Source organism: Marmota monax, unplaced genomic scaffold (assembly GCF_021218885.2).
Source record: "Marmota monax isolate L192 unplaced genomic scaffold, Marmota_monax_Labrador192_F-V1.1 WCK01_AAM20220418_F8-fsc00009, whole genome shotgun sequence".
Classification (NCBI taxonomy): domain Eukaryota; kingdom Metazoa; phylum Chordata; class Mammalia; order Rodentia; family Sciuridae; genus Marmota; species Marmota monax.
The window spans coordinates 25402936-25422077 of record NW_026694710.1 but is presented as its reverse complement, the minus strand read 5'-3'; the positions used below and the strand labels follow the sequence as shown (position 1 = coordinate 25422077).

The 19142-nt window shown below is 55.3% G+C and overlaps 1 protein-coding gene across 2 annotated transcripts in view; it reads right to left on the bottom strand.

Moving 5' to 3' along the window:
* Sorcs2 (sortilin related VPS10 domain containing receptor 2) overlaps nucleotides 1-19142 on the bottom strand; it is a 403770-nt gene that overhangs the window by 337935 nt on the left and 46693 nt on the right. The window contains exon 1 of one of the 2 annotated variants that reach the window (XM_046423461.2): nucleotides 5510-6005. The exons of the other annotated variant lie outside the window; for it this stretch is intronic. Coding sequence (XP_046279417.1) covers nucleotides 5510-5989 — 480 coding nt within the window. The 5' untranslated portion in view covers nucleotides 5990-6005. Of the gene's footprint in view, nucleotides 1-5509; nucleotides 6006-19142 lie in introns of those variants that run through there. 2 annotated transcript variants of the gene reach the window in all.

Genomic DNA, 19142 nt, shown 5'->3' with positions numbered 1-19142 from the left:
TCTCTTCAGGGGGTGGGAGAGTGGCCATGGGCTCCCTGGGGACCTTGGAAGCAGCAAGAAGATGAGCTCGAGTTGCACAGAGAAGAGGGCCTGTGGGAGAAGATGCCCGGGACCTGAACCAGGGTGGCAATCGCACCAGGACACAGAGGGCAGCTCCCCAGCCCCAGAGGAGGGTGCACAGCCCTGGCCAGGGAAGTGAGCTGCACCCCGCAGCCAAAGGCAAGAGGCCCCCAGCCCCTGCCAGGAGGTCGGGGCAGCTAGCTCAGGCTCCTTGGCGCTGCCTACCCACCAGCCCAACCTCACCCACTTCCCCCTTCCACCCACTGTGGCCTGTCCTTAGCCGTCTGCACCCCTGCCCCTCAAGTTGAAATGAGTCTCCACTTCCCACCTGGCCTGCCCCCGTCTGTGGCTCCACTTCTCCCTCACCTCACTCTGCTGGCCCTGGGGCTCTCGGGGCTCCCTCCTGGGGAAGGGCCTCCTCCCATGGGCTGCAGACCCCTCCCCACGGCCTGGCACACAGCTATCTATCGGGCCAGGGCCCGAGTGGAAAGAGAGCCTGTCCCTCGAGCCCCTCTGGAGTTTCTGCCAAGCACCCCCCACAGTCCTCCTGGGGGGAGCACCCACCTGCTCCCTCTCGGGAAAGCAGTGACATGGGCCAAGGCGAGGTCACTTCCAGACTCTAGTTCTGGACACAAATGGCCCCACTTCTCGCCAGGGCCCCCAGCCGCTGCGGTCTCCCGTGGCACGGCCACTCTGAATGGCAGAGGACCCTGGGTCTCCCCCAGCTCGGGCAGGTGGCCCCCTGCATGTGAGCCTGGGGTCTGCTCCCGATCCTTCCCCAGATCCTGAGGCCAGCACAGTGCAGGATCCCGTTCCCTCGCCGCTCTGCATGGGAAGTCAGGCCCGGGTCTCCACAGGCCGGCATGATCGGCAGCTGATGTGACAGGTACTCGGCACCCGGTGCCACATCCCTCGACCTCTGCTGCCCCTTTCTCTCAGGGTGTCACCCTGGTGACAGCTGCCGTGACAGAGAAGCACTTCATCTGGACAGATGCACATGCGCTCCAAGCTGACCAGCCACAGCTCAGGACTGTGACCCAGACGCCTCCCTCCAACCCAGCCTCCACCCCAAAATGCCAGGAGGCTGCCCTACAGTGGCCTGGAGTTTCAAAACAGCACTCGGGAGGTTCTGCACCCTTTAATGAGAGCCACACACCCTGGAACCACCAAACTCGCCTCGGAGGGAAGAGAATGGACATCTCAAAACCACAGCAGCGGCGGCAGAGGGGAGGAAAGCTGTGGGCCGGCCGGGTGCTGGGCGGGCACATGCTCATTTAAGGATCAAATGCTCTTGGCATGCTGGAGGCTGACCTGAGCCTCCAGGAAAGGGACAGGCCATGGCATCCGCTCCTGCAGACCCTCCCCACTCTCACAGCCTGGCCAGCCTCCGCAGGGAGGCAGCCTCCTCTGAACCGCAGTCCAGGGTTCCCACCAGCACCCTCCACACTGCCTCTCACCCCTTCTGAGCCAGACCCGACCTGGCTCCGACTGCTGCCTCTGGCCAGGCACCAGGCATTGACCTGGGTGTCTCAGGTGGAACACGACACCTTGCTCAGCCGAGATCTGAGCCTCCGCCTCTCTCTCTCCCAGACGCAGACTCTGAGGCCCAGAGACCCTCTGCCATCCTCCCAGGACCCCAGAGCTGGGAAGGGGCAGGCCAGGACACAACCGGGCAAGGGGCTCCCAAAGCTGACATGGACACCCGCCACCCGGCACCACTACACGGGCTCCGCAACCTGGTGTTTGGGGTCCCCCGGGAGCAGACTTCACTCACCTCCTCCCAGGTCAAATGTGAAATTCTCTCCCCGGGTTTCTGTCCCTGCACAACACACCCACTGTCTGTGTATGACACACCTGCACCTTCAAATCCCTGCCAGACCTTGCTCATGCCCCTCCTCCTGCTGGAATGCCAATCCCCATCTGCCAGAGTCCACCTACTTGTTCTTTAGGCTGGTGCCACCTCTTCCATGCAGCCTCCCCTATTTCTCCCCAGTGTCATCAGGGGAAGAAGGACACCTGCCTCTCACACCTAGCGGTTCACACCCTTCTCTCCTCCCCTGCTGGACCACTGAGCTCCACCTTGTAAAGCTCAGGGATGCAAATTAAGTGATGTCCTCTCCCTGCTAGCAGAGGCCAAATCGTGCTCTCCCTTCGCCGCCAAAAAAAAACATATATGTGTGTGTGTATGTATATATATATATATATATATATATATATATATATATATATACTGAAGGAAGCAGGAGAGAGAGGTGCCGTCTGCCTGGGGAACATGGACAGGGGCCAATAAACTGGTTGCAGGAAGCTCACGATCAAATCAAATGTTTCATCCAAGTTCAAGTTCAAGTCCCACAGGGAAGGAGCCCGGGAGGGGGGGGGCTGTGCCTAAAGTAAGACGGATCAGCACATGATTTCCCAGAAAGAGCACTACTGGGTTACGGCACAACACATTCCCATCAGGGTACCCGGAAGCCGCACCCCAGAGGCAGAGACCAGCACTCGTAATATTTATCCACCTTCAAAAATCATGTGACCTGCGAGGGTGGCTCAGGAGACACAAGCCCTGAGCTGCCTGTGCACGGCCCGTTCTGGATCCATAAACATGGAACGCAGTCGGTTTCAGTGAGACATTAATTTCACTATAGCAATTTGTTTCTACAGCTACACGTCAGGCAGAGAAGCAGTGTTTGAACTTCCAAACGAGCCCCTTCCGCATCTCCGTGGAGCCAGGAGCCCTCCACTGCCAGGAAAGCTCCCATATGTTCCCAGGCTGCTAGCAGCTTGCCTCCCGCAATCCTCCAGTGAGATGCTCCCAGGTGCCCCTGTAAAGCCCCCTGGCCCAAGCTCTGTTTAATTGAAGAACCCCTGACACGGTACAGGTTCGCCCCTCTGCTGGTGTGGACCGGTCCACAGGAGTCAGTGAGCATCGGCAAAGATTTTCAGATTTTATGAAGACTCCGCTTGGAAAGCAGCCGTGAGCTTGTTCCCTTCTGGCTGTAGCTTCCAGCAGAGGTGAGAACAACTGCCAAACGCGGTCTCAGATCCTTGTCCCTGGGCTGCAAGTTGAGAGGGGCGGGAGCACAGTGCATCTGAGGTGCTCCTGTGCCAAGAGAGTTGCTGCGCATGCAGCCAGCACCGAGGCCACCGCGACTTAAAGGAACCGGCGCACCCTGGGCAGCCTGGGGGTGGCCCTGTCCCCTTGCTCCACGCCCAGGTTGGCCCCTGAGGCATCCCTGCTCCCAGCCAGAAGACAGGCCTTTCTGGAGAGGACCCACCTCCCCAGGATGCCCAGGGCACAGCGTGGGCGAGAGGGGAGCAGGGGCAAGGGGTGGAGCCAAATGCCCAGCCAGGGTTTCCACACTGACCCCTCTCCTGACCCCGCACACGCCCACACTCTCTCACTCTCTCTGCCTCCTGCCTCCCGGCCATCTGCGAAGGACCAGGGCTGCCCTGCTATCCACATCTACGCTTGTCCCTTGCTTCCCACTGACCAGCACGGCGCCCCAATCCCACCCCTACTCAGAACTCCTCTCCACAGCATTCACCTGCCAGCAGACAGGGTACAGCCACTCAATCCGGCCACCGCCCTCCCTTGGGAGAACAGCCAGGGGGCTCCTCCCACCCCAGCGCCCCTGCTGGCTGGCCACCTTCCTCCTCAACTCTCCAAGGAGGCCACTGGAGGCCAGGCTCCAAGCTCAGAATAGGTCAGGCTGGTCATCAGCCCTTCCTGAAGACAGCTGGTCCCCGGTTCCTGTGGCTCCTCTACCACCCCCTGCCTGGCTCTTCACACACACACTGAAACCAAATGATAAAGGGGCAGGAGCGAGCTTGCCGGACAGGCGACAAGCTGGCAGTCTGGGTGGGAAAGTTGGGTTGGCCAGTCCAGCTCTGCAGGTTTGCACTCACTGTTTACTTGCCCGGTTTCTGAGCTGCCTCTCAGCCCTGCCGTATGGCTCAGGGTGCGGGGCTGGCGGGAGCACCTGTGGGCAGGCGAGGGCTGAGCACAGCTGCACACCTTGACACCTGACTCAAGATACGGGGGGGAGGGTGGCCCCACGTTCTTCTAGGGAGGGGCACCTGCTATCTTCTGTAAGGCACCCCCATCAGTGGGTGGCTCCAGCTGGGCCCACTTCTTCCAGGGAAGGGAGTTAGCTCTGCCCTCTGAGGTAACTGTACCCTGGAAGCCACCAGTTTGAGGGAGAGACAGCAGGCACGGGGTCCTGGTCAGTCAAGTCCACTCAGAGCTGCGCCTTGCCCCTCCCCATCCCTTCCCCAGCACACATGGAAGCTCCTGGAAGTAGCCAGGGGTGCAGAGAGAAGAGGGGTAAAGGGCCGTCCAGCAGGTTGCAGCCTTCCTGGCCACAGAAAGCCAGTGGACAGGAGACCCCTACCCTCTCCACCCCATAGGCAGCCCTATGCTGCCTCCTCAGAACTTTGGGGAGTAACAAGAGGTGGGGAGACCTGAGCGAACAGTAATGCACGGAAACGAGGGAGACTGCCCTCCCCCTCCCCACACAATGCGCCCTACCCGGAGAACCACAGCCACCCTGCCCTTCTCCAGAACTCGTCCACTGGGGCTGCCCAGAGGTAACCACAGTGACCACCAGTCTTTCACCAAGAAAAGCAAGACTGAAGCAGCATCCCCAGAAAGAGTGAAGGGACCCCCATGACCCAGGGGTGCAGCACCAAAGAATGGCGCTGAATCTGGGAGGGCTGTTAACCACGGCTGGTGGGTGGAGGCAGAGGGGGAGGGGTGACAAACTTCCAGCTACAAAGAAAATCAATGTGGCCCCATGTGAAAGGAGGACGGGGCAGGGGGCTTGCAGATGGCCCAGACAGATCCCAAGTAGTGCTGATGCTGACCCCTGGGGATTTGAAGGTCCAGTAGCATCCAGTGCCCTCAGGAGGAACCTCAGGGCAGCTAGAGGTTGCACCAGGAGAATCCAGGGAGAGGGGCAATACCAATAGGAGAGTCCCAGAACAGCACATGCAGCTGAGCTGATCCACAGGGTAGACCACGGTGGGGGGATCCTGCAGCCAGAAATTCCTGCCCCATGCTGAGCAGAGTGGAGTGTGGGGGCCATCCAGCAACACCCAGCTGTGTGGCCCCTGGATACCTGGAGGCACCCAAGGTGGCCAGGGGTCCAGAAACCTTTAGGACCCTCCCTGGTAACCCAGGATGTAAAAGCCAGGTTGGAGCCCGGGAGGCGGCTCGGGGACCGGAACACGGGAATGCCCCTGATAGACAGAGGCTCAGGAATCTGGAGACCTTTCCCCAAGTAGCCAGTGACCAGAGGCCAGTAGGGGCGCCGCCGAGGTGACCGCGTCCCCAAGTGTCTGAGAACGCGGGGGATGACTGAGGGGTGGTCCGGAAGTGGGCGGCTGTGACAATCTCCCCAGGTGTCCCGGGCAGGGGTCGCGGGGAGGGGGAGCGCGCGAGGCCACTTACGCTGCTGTTCTCGCCCGTCCAGTGCACCATCGCCTGGTTGTGTGTCGCGTCCCCCTTGAGCACGAACGACGTGCTGATGAGCGAGACCTGCGCCCGCGAAGCCACTCCGGCCACTGGCGCCGCGCGCGCCCATCGCCCCTTGCCCAAAGCGGGGGCGCCGGGCTCACCGGGACCGGGAGCAGGACTGGGATCCGGACCCAGGGCGCCGGGCTCCGCACCGCGCGTCTGCCCGTCTTCGCGGCCGCTGTGCTCCGTGCGTCCTGCAGGCGGGCTCCGCGGCACTCGGGTCAGCTGCGCGCGGGGACCCAGGCGCCTGGGCTCGGGGGAGCGCCCGGCCGCCCCGCAAGCGGCCAGCAGCAGCAGCAGCAACAGGAACGGCCGCGAGCGCGGCCAGCGCAGCAGCGGAGGCGCCCCGCGGCTCGGGGCTCGGGCGGCGGGGCCGGGGCTCTTCGGGAAGCGCGGGGGCCCCCGGTGCGCCATGGTCGCCGAGGGGCGGCGGCGGGGCCGGCGGCGGGCGACGCGGCGAGGGATTCCGCGGCCGGGAGAGCGGGAGGGCGCCGGGGAGCGCGAGCGAGAGCGCAGAGAAAGGAGCCGGCGAGGGGAGGGAGCCGCGGGAGGAGGGGACTTGGGGCTCGCCGACGCCCGCAGCCGAGGGCGCATCGCCACCTGCCGGCCAGCTCGCGCCCGCCACGTGAGCGAGCGCGCACAGCTGTGATCTGGCCTGAGGGCCCCAGGTTCCGAGCCAGGCTTCAGCTCCTGGCCCATCCCTTTCCTCCCTCTTCCTACCCTCCGCCTGGCCTCCTTGCCTACTCTCTCTGCCTCTTTCCTTTCTTCCTTTCTTCGGGTATTTACTGAGCACTCACTCTATCCAGCCTGGGTTCCAGGCACTGGGGGTACAGCCAGGCCTCTCAGGGAACCCCAGTCTGCAGAAAGAGACAGACCACACCCAAGCGGAAGGCTTTCGGACCAAACAATTCCAGAGAGCTGGACCAGAAAAGCCTTGGAAGCCGTCCTCCTCTGGGACCCCGAGAGGCACAGGGAAGGACCCGAGGACATGGAGACCTGAGAAGGGCATGTGGGGGGATGCAAAGCCCACCCCAAGGCTTTATCTCCCACCCCCAGGGACCTGTTTGGGGGCAGCCCCTGAACAAGAGACTGGCCTGGGTGGGAGCAACTTGGAGAGGTCCCAGAGGAACTGGGAGGCCACCATGAAGCTTGTGGAAACTGATTCAGAGTATAAAAAGTTCTCATCCTAGGTCATGTGGCTACTTCAGTTTGATATCTACAAAAGTAACCGTGGGGCACCCTTAGTGGAACCAGGCTGGCCGTGGGGACACGCAGGGCAGGAGCATCCCCAGGCAAGGCCAGGGTCCAGGTCAGGACTACACTCAGCTAGGCCAGAGCCCACCTGACCTCTGTCCTTCCGCAGAGCCCTCTGAGTTAGACCCCCAGCTGGGGACCCCATCACGCCTTGTCTCCCAGTTGGGGTCTTCTTTCCAGAGAGAACGGAGCAGGGCAAAGGGGTGCAGTCTCCAACATTTGGGAAAGATAGCAAATGGGGTTCCCTGTGGCCCCCAGGGATTGACACACCAGTGCCCTCCCCAGGAGACACTATCAGTGGCACAGGCAGTGGTCACCAGGGTCCACCTGTGCCCAGCACTGGGGCCAGGGGACAGACAGGGAGCTCTGGCTCAGTGTCACGAAAGGCCTCCCTGCTTGGCACGGCCCTCGCCGCTGCGTGCAGTCAGATCAGACTCCAGGGTGCGGGAGGAGGGGCGCTGCCAACTGCAGGAAGGACTGGCCTAGAAAGCATGCAGAGAGCAGAGCAGGGTGGGTGAGGGGCTGGGGCGAGGTGCCAGGCAGGGGGGCCCAGGGAGAGGGCTTGACGGGGAGCACAGCCCGGGGGCTCAGAGAAGAGCTGCCAGATCATCCCAGCCTAGACCACCTCACCTGCCCCCCCCCAGACTTCCCCGTCTCCGCTCGCCCACTGCGAGTTGAAGAGGAGGCCCTACCACCCCTCAGCTCTTCCAGGGTCTAGTATTTTGTTTCGTTTTATTTTAAATAACAGAAGGCCTCTAAGTATCATCTTCAAGAAACCTGTGGCAAATTATTGAGCACCTACCATGGGCAGTTTCCTGAGGGCTCAAAAAGAAGATGGGGCCCCTGCTCCTGGGGGGTTACTGCAGTTATGACATCACTGTCATGACCAGGCCGCAGAGTACATATGTACAGTTGTCCCCATTTACACATAAGGTACAGATTCAGAGCTCAGGGACCCCTCGAGGTCACCCACCCTGTATGTCAGAGGCCAGATTCTAGCCCTGGCTCTCTGACCCAGTGGCCCTCCTTGTACCACCAGCGTTGGGGTCACCAGTGTGTAGGGCTCTCAGCCCTTCGCCCCTCGGGCTCCAGTGCAAGCTGCCCAGCCAAGCGGGGAGAAAACATGGCCCCCCCATCCCCGCTCACACCAGGCTCGCGTCACTCAGCGACTCAGTTAGGGGCCCTCACAAGTCAGGGAGAGGGTCCAGGCCTGGAATGCAGGTAGCACGGTGCCCCACCAGGGCTCTTTCCAGAACAGTCTGTGCCCAGATGAGGCTACAGGCATTGCAAAGAACAGGGCTTGTCCCTCCTGTGTATTCAGAGCCCACAGCCATTATGACCCCCCCCCAGGTCATTTGGCTCACAGACATTGCTGAACGTGGGGACTCTGTGATGAAGGAGATGGACAATATCCCCAGGCTCTTGGGGAGCCTTGGTCTCAGCGGGGTGGATAGATAATAAGGGAAATCAATTTTGCTACTAGTAAGTAACCAGAGGAAAAGAAGGCTGCCCTCTGAGGATCAGTGAAGGAGACAAGAGGTCAGAGAAGCCCCTACCTCCCGGTCCCTCGGAGGTGGCTGAGAACAGAGGGCCAACGGCAAGAAGGAGCTGGCCATGGGCACTTGGGAAGAGGGGGGTGGGGAGGAGCTGGTGTGCCCAGGGAGTAGCAGGCGTCCGGGACCCGATTTGTATTCACAGGCTGCTGAGAGGCGCTGGAGTGTTTTAAGTGGGGGAGTGAGAGTATTGGCATTTTTATAGCCATCGTCCTCGCTGCTGTGAGGACAGGCACAGGAAGCCACTTAGGAGGCTCTTCCTTCTCAGGTCCAGGGAGAGGCCGTGGTGGCCAGGAGCTGGCTGGCAGGGACAGAGGAGGAGAGGACAGAGGGGAACCTGCAGGACCGTTATCCCCCTTCCAGGCACCTCCTACTTCCTGAGCTCTGCCTCTCTAGTGACCCACCCCAGGGACTCGGGGACATAGGATGGGGACAGTGCCGACAGCAAAGGAGAGCTGCTGGGCCCCCTTGGCACGTGCCCAGAGGAGGAGAAAGGAGACCCAGGCCGCAGAGGCGGGGTCAGTGGTGCCCTCCCAGGTGGCCACAGGCTTGGCGGGCACCAGGGTGTGAAGGGCTGACGGAGCCCTGGTTATGAAGCCCCCTCAGGTGCCACTCACCAAGCACCTGTGGATGCTTGAACTCAGCGTCGGGCACTTGGGGTGCACTGGACAAGTACCAGACTCCCCCAGGCTGTGGACCCTGTGGTCACGACGCTGGGGCCCTGAGATGGAGCCCAGCCCCAGTCACCCACCCTGGTCAGCTCTGCTCCCAGCTCCAGGCCACACACGGGCCTCCAGGGAATCCTCCCTGGCCCTCGCTCCCCGGACCTCACAGTCTGATGGGGAGGGTCACAGGTAAACAGACAGTGACACCGGAGGAGCAGGTGGCCCAGGGAGCACCTGACAGCCCAAGGGAAGGGGAGCTGCTGTCGGACCGAGGGAGGAAGGTCACGGGAGCAGCAGTAGTTCCAGCAGCTGTGACCATGACCACAATGAGCTCCTGCTGGGCACGTGGGCCAAGCGTGTTTCTAGGGGCGGGGCTCAGTGACCTTGTGACATCTATAGAGCACAGGGACTGTTCCCCAATTTGAAGATAAAGGGGAGGAAGGCACATGGGGTTAGCAGTTGACCCTAAGGACACAGTCCTTCTCCCAGGTCCTGCCTCAGACTCTTTGCCTTTCCCTATTCCAAGTGACCTCCCCTGTAAAATGGCCCTGCCCCAACCCAGTGGTCCTCAAAGTGCTGTCCCTGGACCAGCAGCACCTGCAGCATTCACAGGGACCTGGCCCCACACAGACCTGCAGAGCCTGAGGTGCGGGGTTGGGATCAGAGTCCGTGTTTCCTCAGCCCATCAGCGGTTCTGAGTTTGAGAGCCACTGTGCTAACCCTGCATTCCAGGCCCAGCTGGACATTAGAGTCACCTGGGGACTAGAAAAAGCCCAGTACCCAAGTCCTTTTCCTGACCCCAGGCTGTTGGAACTCCGTTATTCAGTCATCTCCAAGCTCCCTGGGTGATTCAGAGGTGCAGGCAACTGTGAGCCCACAGCCGTATGTGTGTGTGTGTGTGTGTGTGTATGTGCACTTGCACACGCTAGGCAAACATCACCACTGAGTCACAGCCCCAGCCCCACGGCATGCTTTTTATAAAGATTCAGGAAAACCAGGCACGGTTGCCCACCCCTGTAGCCCCAGCTGCTCAGGAGGATGGTGCAGGAGGTTCACAAGAACAAGTCCAGGGGCTGGGGATGTGGCTCAAGCGGTAGCGCGCTCGCCTGGCATGCGTGCGGCCCGGGTTCGATCCTCAGCACCACATACAAACAAAGATGTTGTGTCCGCCGAAAACTAAAAAATAAATATTAAAAAATTCTCTCTCTCTCTCTCTCTTAAAAAAAATAAAAAGAGCAAGTCCAGCCTGGGCAACACAGCAAGACCCCACCAACGGGGCTGGGGGTGTGGCTAGGTGGGCCAGCAAAACCCCACGCAGACCTTTTGATTTCACAATGCACTCCTGCGGGGCCCTGGCCATGCCCACCCCCAGCAGGAGGAGGGAGCAGGTCTTTCCAGCAGTCAGTCACCCACGTGTGCATTGAAAGTCCCCTGACTTTTTAAATCATGGGAGGTCTCCAGTGATGACATTTTAATTCAACTTTACAAATGTGACACAGGTCAAATTATGTCTCCCCCTCAGCAGGGTTGGCCTCAGAGACAGGTAAGGACCCCACAGGCAGGAGTGGGAGGGCCTGGCAGGCAGGAAAGTGGGGGACAGGCTGCTGGGGGACTCCACCGGAGGAGGCCACCTCTTGCCCCCTCACTGCCTCTGGCTGGAGGAGGACCTTTTCAGTTCCCACTCTTGGGACAATCTGTGGTGACTTTCAGAGAGTTTCTCCTGATGACTTTAGCAAATGACAAGGGCTAGAGGGGACGGCCTGGGCAAGAAGGATCAGGTGCCAGGATCTGGTCATCTGGTGGGGGCAGTGGGCCAGGCAGTGGGCACAGCGGGTCAGAGCCTGACTCAGGCCTGGAGCTGGAGTCTGAGGGGCCTGAGGAAAGGCATCGCAGGAGAGAGGGTGCCATGGTGAGCCAGAGGTGGGACCGGCCACGACCCCAGAGGAGGGGAGACGGGAAGTCAGGGTCTGCAGCTCTTTGCAGTGGCACTTCTCAAAGCGTCTGCTTTTGGGTGGACGTGGGGACTTCTTGACCCTTGGAACACCACCTCTGTGGGCCGGCCAGGCCCTGCAGTGAGAAGCACAGCTGATCCACTGCAAAGGGCTGCTCCGTCTCCCCATTCACCCAATGTTTGCTGCGTGCCCACCGCATGCCTGGCACTGTCCCAGGCCCAGGGAGTGGCAGGAACTAGCAGGCCAAGGCCTGCCCTCATGGGCTCACACTGTGGTAGAGGCACAGACAACAAGCCGGAGACCGAGAGGGGACAAGAGGAAGACTAAAACAGGAATGAGGAAGCAGAAGCGGGGTCCCAGGACGCTTCCCAGAGCACCCCCTGATCCCCCAACTCTTAAGGCTCTAGCCCTAGCGGCCCCACCCTGGGACCAAGCCTCTAGTCCCAGTGGACCTTGGCAACACAGCTGCACTGCCCCCCGGGGCGTCTGGAGGGGGTGGGAGAATACCTGGAAGGCCCAGGCTTTGGTGTGCGCTGCTGAAACGCACACCAGCAAGTCCCCTTGACGGCACACACACCTCCTGCTGTGGTGAGGTGGGGCCGTGACTGTAAATTCTCAGCTCCTCTGTCCTGTGCACATGTGCCTGGCTGGGGCAGTGTGCACTGTCACAAGGCGAGCACCTCTCAAGGCCAAGGGCTAAGCAGGGAGTCCCAACCTGCTGGGTGGGTGCCACCATGCTGGTGAGTAGCCTCCAGGGTGTGCCCACATCTCCATCTCCAGCACTTCTCTGGCTCTCTCCTCTTGGTCACTGGCCAGCTGCGTGCTCTGGTTCCCCATCTGGGAATGAGGACGGACTGCCCTAGGGTTCCCAGAGAAGGCAAGCCCACGCGCAACTCTGCAGAAATGCGCAGCAGCAGAGGTAGAGGCACATGGTGCTCGCAGGTAAGGACTGGAAAGTTCTGCACTTTAAATATTGGTTGGATTTTGATGGATTCCATTGTTACCCCAACTTTTTGACCCTAGAGCTCTTTATTTCTGCTTAACAGCTCTGAACACCCTAGACAACACAAGCTATTAGGGAAATATGTGCTGAATTGGTGGAAGGAGGAGAGAAGAGAGAATCCACTCTGCCCGGGAGGTTGGCATGGGAGGAAAGCACCTTGGAGCAGGCCTTGAAGGATGGGTCAGGACTCAGCAGAAGTAAAACTGAGCACAGCACGCTGGAGGGACAGGCATGAGGCTGGTGGCCCCAGGTGGAGAGGTGACAGCCAGCTGTGTAGGCTGGAGCCGTGACCATGAGGCCAGGGGGGACGGTGAGCCCAGAGGTTGCAGGTGTTGAATACTAAGGTGTTTAGCCTATTCTGAGGTCAACGAGAACCTTCGAGGGTTTTCAAGAAAAGGAATGACACAGTCAGATTCATATTTGGGAAAGTTAGTTCTGGAAGCTTCTCACAGCTGGAGGGAGAAGAGACAGAGATCAGCTAGGAAGCCATGGCATCAGCCCAGGGAGACATGACGAGACCTGAACAGGAGAACAGGGAGGGGTCAGGAGGAGCATGCGGAGGTGGCCCCAGGACCCTGGCAGTGCAATGTGAGAAAGAGAAGTCCAGCAACACTTGAGAGACCCTGAGGTGTTTGGGGGCACAGCAATGCCACATGCCTAGGGCACAGACAAATCTAAAGGAGAAGGTGCCTGGAACAACCTTGAACAGGTGCCCTCTGGCGTGTCTGTGGGACACCCTGGAGGTACTACTTAGATGGCCAGGCTGGGCTGCAGTGACAAATGAACCCCAAGTGTCAGTGTGCTCCCCAAGAAAGGCCCACTTCTGATGCGAATGAAAATGCAGGCAGCCCTCCTCCATCCTGCAACTTTGTCATCTGGAATAAGTGACTCCCTGGTCACCTGGCTAGAGAAGAGAGCCAGAGAGTCATAAGGATGGGACCAGGAGGTAGTGCGGGTGCTCACATCCCACTGACCAGAGTCCGGGTTCATGGCCTCCGTCCACCTGCAAGGGAGGCTGGGAGATACAGGAGCACATGGACATTTGATGACTCTGTCACTGCCACACTGGCAGGGACTCTCAGGAGGGCTTTGGAAATGGCCACCAGGAGATGGTCAGAGCTAGAGACATAAATTTGGGCATAACTGCTGAATGAGGCCACGCGGGAAGAGAACAGAGAACAGGAAGGTAAAATGGGTGACACCATAAATCCTTCTGAGGGGGTACTTAGGAATTTCCAGAGGATGACTCAAGCTCTGGTCAAAACGCCGCTCCTTTCCAAATGTCAGGTCATTTGTCGTCATAGACAAAGCTTGCAGATCTTCGGCTGAATCTCAGTTTCCGTGTGGCTGCTTGGCATCACCCAGGCGGCCCAGATCCACTGGCAAGTGTCTGGACACTGCAGCTCCCTGACACTGTCACCGTGAGGGGCCAAGGGCCTCCTGCCATTGAACTTCTCTGGAAAAGAGGGCTTCAAAGCTCCGCTCTAACAGATGTTTTGAAAGTGGCCTCTTGCTATTCTTGCTCTTAAGATTCATTTCAGAAATCAAAATTTTTGCTACCAAATTACTGAATAGGAAATCGATGCTTCATTTAAATTGAAGAATTCTCACAAAATTTTGGTTGAGAATTGTGGCTTGAAGGCTTTCAGCCTTGTTAAAACTCACTGATTTCCTTGGGAAGGGCCCTGTCTTCCTCTAGACCAGCAGAAAAGCACAGATGTACCTCCAGGCTGGCCCTCACAAGGGTCTTTCCTGCAAAACAGACGTCCTCCTCTGAGAACACAAGGGTCCCAGGACAGTGGTCAGGTCTGCTCACCACTGTCTTTCCAGAAGCTTAGCAGTGCCGGGCGCACAGCGGACGCTGAACCTCTGTGCTCTGCAGACACAGGGGTCCAGAAGCCAGGCTGAAAATAAAAAGTAGAATAAAAAAAAAACTGAGCATCAGCAACCACACACAGGAGAAAGGGTCCACAGGGTTAGCCCAGGCGAGCTGCTGAACAAGAACAAAACCAGCGAACAGTCTTCTGAGGGGAGTCAAAATCCACTGGCACCAGGTACTACCTAAAATGTTCCGTGTTCAACAACAGAATGTGAAAAACGCAAAGAAACAGGGAAGTCTAGTCTCTCCACTATGGAGACACGTGGTGTCTGAGGGTCTCCAGAAGTTGGATTTGGTAGTGAAACAAACACCCAAAGCTATTATCAATGTGATCAAAGTAGTACAGGAAAGTATGATAATAAGAAGTCAATCAATAAGCCAATTTTCCCCATTATTTTACTCTGACTCCAGACTTCCCCTTTGGGTTCTTTCATATCAGTTTTCCTCCTTATTAAGATGATTTATTGACTTATTGTCATACTTTCCTTTAACCCTTTGATCACATTTATAATAGTTTTTCCTTGTTCATTCGTTTGTTTTATTACCAAATCCAACCTCTGGAGACCCTTAGAGGCTGCCCTCCCCGTAGGGTGGAGATGACATTTTGCTGCTTCGTTGCATTTCTCACATTTTTTGTGGTATATTTTGCTATTAGATCCACAAAAAAAAAAACACAAAAAAAAATGCAAATGGAAGTCCATCAGGTAGAAATGAAACAGCCCCAGACAGATGGTCAGTGAAATCCGTAGGAAGAAATGAGGTGCATGAGAATGGCAAATAGGAAAGGTAATGTGAAGCACTCTCAATATATCTTCAGTTACTTAAAAGACGTAGCAATAATTATAACAGTAGATTGTTGGGTTTGTAACAGCAAAAAGATGCAAAGCACATGTGGCATCCTTTTTTATTGATTTTATTTTTTAAATACACAACAGCAGAATGCATTACAATTCTTATTACACATACAGAGCGCAACTTTTCATATCTCTGTATATAAAGTATGTTGAGACCCAATTCGTGTCTTCATACATGTACTTTGGATAATGATGTCCCTCACATTCCACCATCCTTGCTAATCCCCTGCCCCCTCCTTTTCCCTCCCACCCCTCTGCCCTATCTAGAATCCATCTATTCCTCCCATGCTCCCCCTCCCTATCCCACTATGAGTCAGCCTCCTTATTTCAGAGAAAACATTCGGCATTTGTTTTTTGGGGATTGGCTAACTTCACTTAGCATTATCTTCTCCAATGCCATTCAATTACCTGCAAATGCCATGATTTTATTTTCTTTTAATTCCTTGGAAAGCTGGGAATGGAACCACCATTTGATCCAGCTGTCCCTTTCTTCGGACTATACCCAAAGGACTTAAAAACAGCATACTACAGGGACACAGCCACATCAATGTTTATAGCAGCATAATTCACAATAGCTAAACTGTGGAGCCAACCTAGATGCCCTTCAGTGGGTAAATGGATAAAAAAAATGTAGCATATATACATACACATGTGTCATCTTTATGTGCCAGTAATCACACACAGTTGTGGGGGCGGGGGGCCTACACTGAAGCAAAGTTCCTAGAGTTGATCAGAATGAGTTAAGATTAATCTGAAAATTGACCTTAAAAATATTTTGTAGTGGGACTGGGATTGTGGCTCAGTGATAGAGTGCTCACCTACCATGCATGAGGCACTGGGTTCAATCCTTAGCACCACATAAATGTAAAATAAAGATATTGTGTTCACCTAAAACTAAAAAATAAATATTTAAAAAAATATATTTTGTAGTTTCTAAAGCAATCACCCAGAAAAATAACTAAAAACATACTTTAAAAAAATGATCTAAATGGGACTCTAAAATATTTACTTAATACAAAAGAAAGTAGCAAAGACGGAACAGAGAAATGAGACTCCAAAAAGCCATAAGACATAAAGAAGAATAACAAAAATGGCAATTATAAATGTAAAGGAAAACAAATTACATTGAATGTGTGTCGTTGAATACCCTCATCAAAGGCAGAGGTTTTCAGACTGGATAAATAAACAACATACAACTATACACTATCGCAAGAGTCATACCTTAGATTCAAAGACACAAATAGGTTAAAGGAACAATTAGGCCATGGAAGAGCTGGGGAGTGATTATTTTAATATTCAACAAAATAAACTTTAAGACAAAAAGTACTGCCATCCACAAAGAGGGTCGACCCATAAGCATAAGAGTGGACCTATCAAAAAGATACAGAAATTAAAACATACACCCTATTAATACAGCCTCAGTAGACACAAAGCAAAACTCACAGGACTAAAACGAGAACCAGGCAGTTTTACAATAACCGTTGAGGAATACCCACCCTCCACAATTGGAAAAACAACTAAGACCAGAGACAACTGAAACCCACTGCTGACCCACCCCACCACCCACCCCCCCGCCCCAGGATGGCAGGACCTGTGCTCTCTTTGAGCATTTGTAGGACTTTCCCTAGGATGTGAGATGTGGCAGGCCACCCCTGGTAAAGGATGACCATCTCGTGGAACACACTCCCCGGCCACAGTGAGACCGCACTGCACTCTAACAGAAGGAAATCTGAGAGCCCAGTAACTCAGAACTGAACTGCACAGGTCCAAATCAATAACTCCAGGGCCACAGGAGAAATCATGACAGAAATTAGAAGATACTTGACACCCGTGAAAATTCCCCACAATCTATGAACAACGTTGGAGTGCCGAGGGAGGGAGTCATACCTTCAAGGCCTAAGTCACAAGAAAGGAAAGTCTTAGATAGCCTCAGCTTCTATTTGAAGAAACTAGAAACAGAGGGGTGAACTAAGCCAGAAGCTGCAAGAAAGACTCGGTAGAGAGAGTCAGGTGATGCAGTATCTATGTGCAAAGCCACCGCGTCCAAGTACTAGCCACAGACGGTTCAAAATGAAGTGGACAATTCAGTCACAGGAGCATTAAAATATGTTTAGGAACAAATTTAACAAAGAAATGTAAGACCCACGTGGAAATCTAGCAACAACTTGCTGAGATAAACTATAGATGACCTAAATAAATGGAGAACATCCCACATTCCTGGGTTAGAAGATTCAATATTGCCAAGATGAAATTTCTCCAAAAATTTATCTATAGATTGAATACAATGCCTATCAAAGTCTCATTGGGTTGTTTTCAATTTTTTTTTAAGTTTTGGTACCAGGCATTAACCCAGGGGCATTTAACCACTGAGCCACCTCCCCAGCCCCTTTTATTTATTATTTTGAGACAGGGTCTTGCTAAGTGGTTTAGGGTCTCACAAACTGGCTGCCTGCCTCCCAAATTGCTGGGATTACAAGCGTTCACCACTGCACCCAGCTCATTAGTTTTTTTAAAAAATAGAAACTAGTTAGCTGATCTCAAAGTTTAAATGGAAGGACAAAAGACCAAAAATCACCCAAACAATTCTTAAAAAGAAAGAAGTTGGAAGACATAGTACCTGATTCCAAATGCTCTGTGATCAAGACATGGGGCCTGCCCGGAATGATTGATGCATGGATAATGGGACAGAATGAAAGGTCAGAATAAAGCCCTCACCCACATTTCTGGGTCACTGATTTGTGGCAAAGGCACCAAAACAATGCAATGGGGGAAAGAACAGACTTATATCTAAAATACGCCCCCCACATACGAGCACACACAGACCTTAAACATAGAAAAAAAAACAGAGGAGACATTCCACCAGAGAGGAATTGTAAGTGGCTAACTAAGCACAGAAGGTGCCCACCTTTATTAGTCATTATGAAAATGCGCGTTCAGACCCAGGCGAGACGTTATCCCAAGGCACTGCAGTGACGGAATCGAGGCAGGCCTCCACACGTGGCCAGGGGGACGTACTCCACACAGCCACTGGGGGGTGGCAGTTTTTAAAAGTTCACATGAACCTGGTACTGCTGGCACCTTGAGCCTCACCCTCCTCATCCATGGAGGGACGCTGCTGATGGTACCCGCTTCACAGGTATGAGAGCAATTTCACACCCAAGACCACCGGGAAATAAAACAGGCATCCACACACGGCTGGTCTGTCTCTAGCAGTGTCCTTCACAATAGCCAAAAGCTGGAAGCAATTCAAACGTCCATCAGTTGGGGACTGGCTAGACAGGGGCGGACACATACAGTGAAGTCCTGTTTATCAATAAAAAGGAGGGAACAATCAATACGTGCTACCACACGGATGAACCTCCAAACATTATTCCACGTGGAAGAAAACCAGACACACACACAACAGATAGCATGATCCCATTTATGTGAAATGTCCAGAGAAGGCAAAGTTGTACCATAGAAAGCAGGGCAGTGGCCGCCCAGGGCCAGGGGTGGGCCGTGGCCCTGTTCCACTGCTGGATCGCAGGGTGGATGCACAGATCTATAAATTTACTAAAAACCATGGAATGCACACTTAAAATTTTATGGTGTGTAAGTTATACCTCAATAAAATTGCTTTTTTAAGAAATAAATGAGTTTCAGGCTTTCATTGTTCACTCAGCTGCCGAGCCTCCAGCCGCTGTGTTGTGCCAGCTTCAGGCCAGGGGCTGGGGACGTGGAGTGGAAAGAGACCCAGCAGCCAGGGGGGACTGGAAGGTCCAGCACCGCCCGCCTGCTCTCCTCTCCCTCTTGACCCCTCACACTCCGGGAGGTGGGCACTGCAGGTGCATCTCATAGCACAGATGAGAAGGGGGTCCCCAAGGCTGAACATGTTCCGCCTCCTCAGCTCCCAGCCAGTCCTCAGGGCCCAGTGCCCCCTTGCTCCGAGCGTCCTGGTCCCCTACCCAGAGGCACATGACTCTGTGCCTAGGCTGGGCTTCTGGGGAGCCTGGTCACCTACCCTGCTCCACCCTGAGGGCTGGGCTAGGGAATGGGGGTCTATGTTGAGTTGATGCCTGTCCCTCAGAAGCTGTGAATGGGGCCTTATGAAGAAATAGGGTCTTTGCAGATGTGATTAGGTTCAGGAGCTCAAGAGAAGATCAATCTGAGACACAAAAATGTGAAATCAAATAAAAATTTCTTAAAAAGATCTAGATTTCCGGTGGGTCCTAACTCCCCCGACACGTGTCCTTAATATCATTTTTTCTGACACATATCCTTATAAGAGACAGAAAAGAAGCTGCGGAGGGGAAAGCCATGTGCAGACGGAGGCAGAGCCTGGCAGGACCCAGGAGCACAGCACCGGGAGCCGGGGAGCTGGAGCCCTGCTCCCCACAGCCCAGAGGAACCGGCCCGACCGGGCCTCCA